The 11,060-nt window shown below is 33.2% G+C and overlaps 1 protein-coding gene across 2 annotated transcripts in view; it reads left to right on the top strand.

Annotated features, from left to right (window-relative positions):
* LOC106467010 (nucleolar protein 11-like) overlaps positions 1–11,060 on the top strand; it is a 44,815-nt gene that overhangs the window by 11,565 nt on the left and 22,190 nt on the right. For both annotated transcript variants that reach the window (XM_022395101.1, XM_013927320.1), the window contains exons 4-6: positions 135–347; positions 1,592–1,739; positions 10,203–10,361. In XM_022395101.1, the coding sequence (XP_022250809.1) occupies positions 135–347; positions 1,592–1,739; positions 10,203–10,361 (520 nt within the window). The remainder of the gene's footprint in view (positions 1–134; positions 348–1,591; positions 1,740–10,202; positions 10,362–11,060) is intronic.

Here is an 11,060-nt window from a genome sequence, read left to right as displayed (position 1 = left end):
GTATTTAAAAATGTTTTATTTTTTGTTAAAATATATTTTTAATATGCAAACTTAATTTTTGTAAATATAATCAGCTTTATTTTACTGGGATTTTACTCTCTCTTTTTTTTTTGTCTGCTTTTGCTGTTCATTAGCTTACGGAGCCAGTGTTTTGTGTGTTGCCCATTCCCAACTCAGAACCCGTTGTAGTCTTTCAAAATGGAAACTGCAGTTTTCTCAATGACATCCTGTTAGCTGGAAAAGACTATCAGACCATTGGTCAGCTATGTAGTGAAGAACAACTTTATTGGGCTGATGCTTGCTTCTCAGAAAACGTTATTATACTCTTACTTACTTGGAATGAAAAAGTAAGGAATTGTTGATTTCTTTCTTTGAATTGAATTAGGAAATTCATTGGTTTTTGAAAACTTTATTGTGTAATTAAATACTTCCCCATAATTAGGCTCCAAATAAGAAGAGCCCAAAATATCGTTAACGCCAAGAGTACCTAACTGATGAAACAATACATTCTAATCTTTATAAGTAAGAACATTATATTTAATCAGATATACTCTTTATCAGGGTGTCTTTTAACTGTGGTTTGTATAGGTAGCTTGCTTTGATCAGAAGTTAAGTATTAACAGAAAATTCAAGGCAACAGTATGCTGTTTGATCCAGTGAGGTAACTTTTACTATCCTAAAATAAAAATGGACCAATTAAGTCCATCAAGTAACTTAAGGAAACTACAATTTTTAATTGAATACTTTTTTTGTCTTGTAACAGACAGTTGAATGTATGCTAAAATGTAGTGTGAGACAAAAAATTTTGTAAAATTAAGTTACAAACAAAAGAAGCTACAGTGTGAGGAAATCTAAAAATGCAAAGAAATTGTTAGAAATGCTATTTAAAAAAGAATTATTATTGCTCTCCAGTAATGTTTAATTCACTTTTTAGATTTTATGAATGAAAAGTTTATGCTTTCATTTTTATAAATTTGAATGTAACTTTGAATTTGAGCTTACTCAAACATGCGAGATTCCATAAAGCTAATAACATTTTATTGTCCTGACCTTTTGCCTGCTAGCTTCTGACACAGACTTAATGTTAGGTAATTATTTGTGTAAAGCAACCTTGTCTTACACCAGACAGCACTGATCAACTGAAGGCTTTTTTTTGTTTGGAAAATTCATCTGAAAATAGTTACTAAAGTAGAAAATGATGTGGTTATTGATTTTTTTTTTAGGATATATTGACATTAAAAAACCTTATAAGACTTTTGATTATTGAATTAAACTGGTGTTCACAGGTTTAATTATTCTGATAGACTTGCAGTTGGGCATTCCTGGGTGTTTTTGTGTGTTAAAGTTTGCATTACAAAAAATAACATTATAATGATTTGTTCTACCAGGAGAAATGTATTTCCAGCAACATGTATTTAATAAAATAATGAATCACTTTATGAATTGTACTGATGCCCAATAACTATTGTACAAAGTTTTTATTATTTGGCTTGAAAGATCTCATGAAAGTGTTAATTTTTTTTTGTACATTTTAGTATTTGTGTATATTTTATATGATAATAAGTTTCCTTCTTTTTTCACTGCTATAAAGGTAAATACTTGGGTTGTTTACTGGTTGCAACTATCAAGTCAACACAGCACAGAGTTACTAGGAAAAACGACATTTCATAAGAAGGATCACCAACTGTGTACTTGGTGTTTGTCTCTAGGAGCTGATATCCAACGTTTTCTAACACTGTGTAAGTACACTATATCAAAAGAAACAAGTTGGAACTGTGATATCCATTCCATATGTCTTTTTGTATGATTTTAATTTAAACTTTGAATAATATTGTAAGTTGCATATAGTAATGGTAGAAGAACACTATATTTGGGAGACTTCAAGATTAAATCATTATTAGAATATTAAATCAAGGAGTCTCTCATTTTACTATTTGGACCCCCCCCCCCCCTCCAAAAATCATTGAATAATTATATGTTTTAAGATTATTTGTAAGAAGAACAGCTTTCACATTTAATGTTCCATAATTATTTAAGGTAAAAGTAAGGTTATATGTACTTTTTATACAAATGTAAAAATATTAAGCATGGCTATTTACCAATGTAAGGATTGGGATTTACTATATTTATATTTGTCAAAACTATATATTTTATTAACTAATGTAAAATATATGACATAATTGAATTTAAGAAAAATGATGATTTACTCAATAAACATATCTACTGTACCTTGTAATAAATCTGTTATATTAATATTTACAGAAATATATAACCTGTGTTAGCTATTACTTGATCTGTTGTTCTGGGACTGTTATTTGTAATTGTTAGAGAGGTATTGTACAGCTTTTTATTACAATCTTAAGATCTTTTTACAGTACTGTAGTTGTGATAATCCTCACCATAATTACAAGATGTGTAGATTTATCAAGTTGCTAAATTGTAGGTCTGTGCTTAATGATGGCTTCAGCTCCAGTACCCTTTTTGTTTTCCACTCTCTCCACCTAGTCAATTTGGGGATTTTAATCAGTGTAATTGTAGAAAATTGATCATAAAAGATTACTTGTAAACCAAGTAGAGGTCATGTACAAATAATGAAATGTGACAGTATTGTGACCAACACAGAGAGATTTCATGATGTATAAAAGTAGGAGTCCTTTGGAAGGTAAAACTTGTCATAAAATTGCAAGGAAATTATTATAAATGAAAGAGGGAACTTGGAGAGAGAGGCAAAAAGTGAAGCCTTGGCAAAACCAATAAAAATAGCTTATATATATATTAGTAGAAGTAGATATATTTTTTTGAAAAGTAGTTTTCACCTGTAATATCATTATTCTATGTATTAGACTGGAACTTTTAAATATCAAATTTGACACGATTTTGAACTTACCACAAAAATTTTCAGGTCCATATTAATTGTCAGAATTACTTTTTATATAGAAAAGTTACATTTGGGATATCTATTTGCTACTATGAGTGCTATTATAGCACAGAACCAATGACCTGTTAAGCTTTGGTACTACATAAAACCACTAGAGTAGTCATGCATACTGATTTTGAAACTTGTGAACCTTTCAATTTTTGTGAGAGTGATTAGTTTTATTATTTGTTGCATATTAAATAAATCTTGTAAAATCTTAAAAGCCAGATGTTTAAAAATTTTTAGTTGAAACCAGAAGAAAAAATATGTTTCCTCAACAGTACTTGACTTATATGCTGGTTACTATTCCACATGTTGACAAATATTTTAGAAATGTGAGAGGAAATAGAGCTTCTGCATTTTGCAAAATATTAATGAAAAAATTATACTAGGCATACATTATATTTCCAAAATGATATCTCACCTCTTCTCACAGAATAGCTTGATTCATCATTCATCCACCTGTGAAATTTGCATGCCTCTAGCCTTGAGCTAACTCCCAATTAAAAATCACGTTTAACGTGAATTGCATTCATGCATGATGATATCATCATGTGACAATAGCCCTCCACCAATTGGAGAGCAATACAACCTCTTGCACATTGATTTCTCCTAAGCACTTGTGCTTGAAATAACTTCATTTTTTTCCTTGGTATTGTCTGGAACAGACACATTTTTAAAATTATTAATGTATTACTTGAGATTGAGAATAGTTTATGAAACTTAAATTTCATTCAAGTTTAACTGGTTTCTTTTATTACTAAAGAAAATGAAGAGACAGAAAAATTTTTTTCCTGCTTGCCCATTATGAATTTTAATTTAAAGTAACTTCTGCTTTGTCGTGTGATAGTGATGATGTTCCTAACATGGGACCTGTGTCTATTGGGGCTTGTTGTCTGTGGAGGATGCAATAGCCTTTTTCAACATGTTGTGGGTTCCTTCATGCACACTGGCTTCCTTCTCTCCAATTTAAAGATAGTCATGATTATGACGATTTTGAGCCTAACAGGGTTTGCTTTAGTCACAGCTTCATCTGTGGGCATGGTTCTCACCATTTTAATCTCTTCCTTGACAGGATTTTGCAGGTATGTTTTCTTATTTTTCTTTTGTCTTTTGATTCCTCCCATGCTTTACTAAATGAAACCCATATACAGGACTACTTTGTCTTCCTTCCTTTACGTGACATTAGGGTCTATGCAGACTTATTTCTCAAATACCTGCACACCCATACTAACATGCATCATCCTCCTCACCTGCTTGGCTCTTCATTTCCGTTCGTTGATTCTCTGTCTTCAGAATCTCTTACCTTCTGGGGGGGGGGTGGATCTCTTAGTTTTTATTTCACTTTCTAGAGCCCAATATTCATGCCTTTGTCTCTTTCTTACCACCCTCCTACCTCTCATCACTTCGCCTTATGTCTGAGACACTTCATCTGCTCAAGAGGGGTTTTCTGGAGAGGTTCATTCTCTTCTGATCACCACTTTGGCTCATACTTCTTCTTCTGTTCTATCCCTCCTTACTTGGTTCCCCTGCTGTTGGGACAGGATGCCCTTCTAGGTAATGTACACCTCTGTCTGGCTGCATTTCTTCATCCTGAGTGTTCTTGACTCACTGGAGACCTGATTTGAGGTAGCTTATTATTATTCCTCATTGTTTACTGTGGTTTCTTGTCTTTCTCAACCTTGCCATTCTGTTCCTGTTCTTAAGTCTGCTGAATTTATATCTCCCCATTTCAACTTTCTGGCCTTCTACTTCCCATCATCCTGCTTTCCATTGTCATGGTCATCACTCATCTCATCGTTGACTATCCTGTTGTGTCTGGCCCTGTGGAGGCTGTCTATCTCTCTTCACCAGTTTTTGTTTGGTCTCCATTTTCATCCAACAGATGACATCTTCATGTTATACCCAATAGCCTATTTCTTCACTTCAACTCCTTCCCTTTTTCGTTTCCTTTCTTCCTCCCACTCTTCTCCTTTATCTTTATTGTCTCGAGGATGTGGTCTCAAATATCTTAACCAAGAATGCCATAAAGAGCATATTTACCCCTACACCTGGTCATTACTCTTATCATTTTGTGATTCCCAAGAAGACTGGGGACTGTCATCTGGTTATCAAACTGTCATTTCTCAACCAGTTTTTTATCATTCCCTAGTTCTGTATTAAGGATTTGTTTTTGCTTTGCTGCTTCTTTTCCCCCAGACTGTAGATGACCCAAGTTGATGTTTTGGACACCTTTTTGCATATTCTGATCTTACCATTCTCCAGACATTTTTTTAATTTTGTCCATCGGGATTGGATCTTCCTTTTGTCATTGCATCTACTCTTTGTCTTTATTTGAGTCATGAGACATTTGCCTGTCTTGTTTACAGATTGGGGCTGAAGTTCCATTATTAAATAGAAGAATGGCTTCTCCTCACCCCTTCTTGAGAGTGCTTCTTCTCTTACACCTGCCTTCTTTTGCAGGAAGCTGCTTGGCTGGACTGGCTTGTCTGGCCTTCAAAGTCTTTTGTCATGCCTTCCCTATATTTGGTACATCTAGGCATGTTTTTCAACTCCATCATAGCCAAGCTCAATCTTCACCACTTTGTTTGTGGGCAATGGAATATCTTGTCACTAAAGTTTGTACTTCTCTCTTTTACACCCTGCATACAAGGTTCTTTTACTTTTGGGAACTCTGGCTTTCCTTGAACCACTCATTAATTTAGGTCACACACACACACACACACACATGTGCCTCTTCCAGTGGAAATTGTGGTACCAGTGTAACTTTTCTTGGGATCTGTTGTCCTTGATTGTGTATCTCCCTTCTCAAGAATATATGTCTTGGTGGCTCAATCGTGCCAACACTGCTGTGGGTATTTCTTTGCTGACCACCCAACCAGAACTCCATCTCTTTACAAATGTTTCTTTGTCATACTGGGTGGCATCTCTGAATGACTACATGGCTTTGAGCATGTGGAGCATTTGCTCCACCTCATTGTCTTACTATCCATTGGACATTTTCCCATTTCCTCCCTATTCTCATGGATCGAGTAGCCATAATCTCCTCTGACAATTCCACAGTTTTTTATTATATCATCTATTATTATCTAAGTTATCTCCCAAGGTATGCTTGTTTCCCAAAGTCTGTATTTGGCCATGAGTAATGGAAAATGCTCAACCCATCTGCCCTGCCTCTACCAGTGTTTACTGTTGAGATGGGGTATTCTGCAAGGCCATTTGAGATACCCTTGTGGCATTACAATTACTCAATTGCTCCATCTAGACTTTACCATTCCCTGAAGCATCATGGAAAAAGCCAGCACTAGGAAAGTGACTGCCCACTTCTTTGGCTTCCACTTGTCAGCTTTTAAGAATAGGGTTTTGCAATCACCCATTGCACTGTCTCCAATAAAAGACCTTTCTGGCAAACGTCCGATGGGGATCTGAGCACTTCTTTTTGGTCTTCCCAATGCTAATTTTCCCCCTTCTTCAAGTGGAGTATGAGAGACCCTTTCCATTTACCAGTTCCTACCTGCTGGGGTGGTGGACCTTGAAGAGTTCCTCACTGTCTATATAGTGTGGATCACCTCTCAAACAGCTATCGTGATCTCTTTCTGCAGCAAAATGGATTTCTCACCCCTGTCTTTGTCTGTCCAGTTTATTCAAGGTGAGACACGCATTGTATGGCCTGATCATGTTTTAACCACAATAAGCTTCTTGGCTTGTAGACCATTTGTATGTGGGTACTCAATTGGTCATGCTCATTCTTCCCATTCCTGGGAAACTTGGGACTCTTTTGCCTTTCCCTTTGTTTCCTTCTAGGTGAAGAGTATACCATGGATGAGATGAGATGTGATCTATGAATTTGCCCCTATGCCCCTGTCATCTGGTGTCACACTTCATGGGTTTTCCCTTTGGGCACTTTCTGAAAGGAGCTCATCTAGGTTTAATGTTTGCACTGGCCCCCTCTACTATTTCAGTGTGGGATTCTAGCTATTCTGTGTGTAGAGATGAGATACTATCTCAGAACTTAACCTTTTCCTTACCTGAAAATGTATTTCTGATAGATACACACCTTCCCACCCATCATCCCCACTTCTGGTGCACTTTCTTCTAGTCTCATTTAAGAATGAAGTTATTTTGAGTGCAGTTCTTTGTAAGTTGTCACATATATAAATTTTCAGGTGCCCAACATATTGGCACACAAAAAAGTTGGATTTGCCCATTTTGAGTCTATTTTTTAGGGGTGGGGTGGGGTAAGAGTTCACCAAAAAGCATCAATTTGAAGTTTTTGGTCTATTACTCAGCTGTATTTTGATAAAATACATGGGATTTGGTACAAATATACTTTTCTACAGGTTCCACACATTGACCAAAAAAATGATGGACTTGCCCATTTTTAGCAATTGTAAGAGTGTGAAAATGCCACAAAAAGTATAATTTTAGGGTCTTTTGACAACTGCTGTACTTCGACCAATTTACATGGGATGTGGTACTAACATACTTTTTTATAGGTCCCATACACATACATACAAAAATGTGGGATATGTCCATTTTTGATCATTTTAGGAGGGGGGGGGGTGAAAATGTTAAGTTAACTCATAATTTTAGGGGTTTTGGTCAATTACTTAGCCTTGTTTTGACCAATTTACATGGAATTTAGTACAAAGATACTTTTCTACAGGCAACACGTATTGACAAACAAATGTTAAATAAACCCATAATATTAGGGTTTTTGGTCAATTATCTAGCCTTGTTTTGACCAATTTACATGGAATTAGGTACAAAGATACTTTTCTACAAACAACACATTGACAAACAAAAATGTTGTACTTGCCCATTTTTAGTAATTATAGGGGGGGGGGTAAAGATTCCTCAACAAAAGCACAATTTTAATGTATTTTGGCCAATTTACAAGCAAAAATATAAACAATTTTCATTGAAGAAAATGGTGTTTTTGTAAACTATTCATGTGTATGTCAACCAACTTTCATGGAACTTGGTACAAAGATACCTTCTTGCATATCCCAGGTAGTGATATAAACGGTTTTTGATTTTTCTGTGTTTTCCATGACTTTTGTGGTGTGAAAATTTGCCATGTTGGGGTTGTGTGGCAGAGACATATTGCATCCGCTCACAAATGTTGGCCTCTTTAATAACTAATCTAAAATAGAGACTTTGATTTACAAAGTGTTAGCCACTACTGTTACGTATCAAAATATACAAAAAGTAAACTTATAAAAAGCAAAGAGAAAATTATTTTATCATCCAGATATGTGTTTTACAGAAATTTAACTGTAAGAAATATTTCATGTATCCTTAACATACATTGGTAGATCCACGCGCTTTACATCACATGTCAGGTATAAAGCAACGATCAACACTGTGAAAGCATTTCTGTATTATATATTTAGTGTTTTTTTTTTTTGTTTCAATATAAATTAACATTACATTTGTTCCTGAAATGGTTCTGCAATATAATGTAGAAACATTAGAACAATTACTTATGCTTTTACCATTTCCATTAATGAAAATGAGGTCTTACTGATTATACGGTGAATCATGACAAAAATAAAATAATAAAGTAACCCCTGAAAGACAATGCACATGCCTTGGTGTTTATTCTCTGTTCAGTATGAATATAGACTTGACATCTGTTTGATACTTTGCTGTATCTCACTCATCAAACATTGCATACTGAAACTCTTCACAAACAGTTTGCTGTTTAAACATTTATTTATTCTGCATGTTTGAGCTCCGAAATTGTTTCTTTCAAGTCTCATTGGTTGTGAGAATCTCATTCTGTGATGTTATTTATATGAAAAAAAAAATAGAAGCATTACATGACCATATAATATGTAATTCTGAATATTATCTAATATACTAATGATACTCTAAGTTGGCATTTCAAGTTAAAAACCCACTACAGTGAGCTGTATTATTGTAGGTGAAGTGTGAACAATTTATGAAGTGTAGGCATGACAAGTGAGACCACATATTAAGATTTTTAGTGTATTTAGCACCACTCATGAAGTAGTTTGAGAAGGCTTTTATTTCAAGGTGTGAAATAATACATTGTTTTGAGTATTATAACATTTATTGAAATCACTTGTACAGAGTTGTATGTTCTTTACACCTTGTAAAAATTGTGTCAACTTATGAAGATACTGTGTGAATCAAGTTTAGTTGTGCTCTGTTTTTCATCTATTAAATGGCTTAACAATAACTGAAGAATAGTTATTAAAAAATAAAATTTATTACAGTAGTTATGATTATTGAATAAGCTAGTATAATATTCTAAACAATAAATTATCAACTCAAGATGTGACATCGGATCATATCTATTGTAATTCAGCTGTTTGTCACTTGGGTATATTAATGCATACTATAAGTTTGTGATATTGGATATAGGATTACTTTTGGCACAAATATTGGTGCCTTTTGGCTTTAATTGACCAAATTCAAATTACCTTTTATTAGACTTTAAAACTAATTATTTAAGTCTTGTGTGCCAGATATGCTGTTCTTTATCCACAAACAGCTGAGCACACATAAAGCTGACACAACTTACCAAAAAGGCAAAATGAAATGGATTGAAGCTGCATGGTTATGATAGTCTTCATAATATTACAGTTGTTGCATGCAAGTTTGATCTGGGTTAATAAATTTTATTAATTTTAATTTATGTACTGCAAATTGTTCCTTTTTTGTCTTGTAATATACTAATTTTTCATTAGGGCCTGTCACTTTGACTTTCAAACAAAAAGGTCTTATTTTTCATCATTCAATTCAGACCGTATAATGGTTCAATTAGACTTTTTATTTGCATCTAAGAGCTTTGTACAGTTAAATATTGTAATTATTTATTATTACTTTTATATTACATTACATGTACCACCTGGTGTTAGTGATTTCTAATCATACACACCTGGAAGATTTTCAGTTATTTTGTCTAAGTTTTTATGGTTTATTTGATACTCATGGTACAAGCATGCCTATACTAAAATCACTGTAAGGCCATATAGTTGCTTTTCTTTTCATAATTCTCTGAATATGGAAAAGTATTATAAATAAATTGTTAATGAATTAGTGTTGTTATATTTTTAAATACATAAAAGATATACATTTTACCTTTAACTTTGCAGAAATTAGAGTTTATATAAAGGATGATTAATTTTGCCGTAGGAAATCATTTTAAATAGAGAATTATACTGAAGTGTACGTATTTTAATTTAGCTCATTATCTAACAATAAATATTAATAGATAATGAAGATCTACATTTTTATTAACTTTCACATCCAGGGTCAGATGGAATAATTTATAGTCTGGAGCCAAAAAATGATACACTTAAAAAACTTTTTCAAGTTTCTGATTCCGAAAAAACCCAGTCTTTTATGATGACCAGTTTAAATGACAGTTATGTTGCTATTGCTATGAAAAATCTGGAAAATATAACAGGAGGTTAGTGTATTTTTTTGTTTTGTATTATGAATAAAACTTTTATTCACTGGCTGTAAGATAACTTGTTTTTGTATATAATACTTCCTTTTATCTATTTTGGCTATGATACTCCATAATAACATTACTGCCATGGCTAATATTTCTCCCCACATTCACTTTTATTGTCTGTTTGCTATTTATGTTTTAACATTTCCAGATTCTTGTGTTGGATATCAACATTTTCTGTCTTTCATCTTGTTTACATGATTTTTACTTTCTGTTGTGTGACTTCTGTATAGCATGTATTTTGAAACAGATCTCTCGGTGAGAATTTGAAGCAAGGTTGTGTTTAGGTTTATTATAAAACAAAATGAAGCTCATGATTACCACTGGCTATGAAATTAACCATAAAAAATATTTTTTTATAAAACTTACAAAATATGTGTAATAAAAAATAGATTAATCTTTAAAAAAATTTTTATTGTCGGCTAAAGTTTTAGTATTAAGAACCATTGTTCATTAAGATATTTTATGGACTTGATAGAATTGGATTAAAATTTTCTTTTTGCAGATTTTTGACTTTAGTTATATTTTTAACTTTTAAGTATCAGGTTGAAAATATTTATTTATACTTGATATGCTGAATATGTGAGCTATTTCTTTCTACACATAGAAATATGTTTAATTCTCAGTATTTCACTATTAAACATGGCTTCTTCA

The sequence above is a fragment of the Limulus polyphemus genome, unplaced genomic scaffold, assembly GCF_000517525.1.
Source record: "Limulus polyphemus unplaced genomic scaffold, Limulus_polyphemus-2.1.2 Scaffold2460, whole genome shotgun sequence".
Taxonomy (NCBI): Eukaryota; Metazoa; Arthropoda; class Merostomata; order Xiphosura; family Limulidae; genus Limulus; species Limulus polyphemus.
Note: the sequence above shows the minus strand (reverse complement) of the source record. Positions and strands in the feature narration are given on the sequence as shown.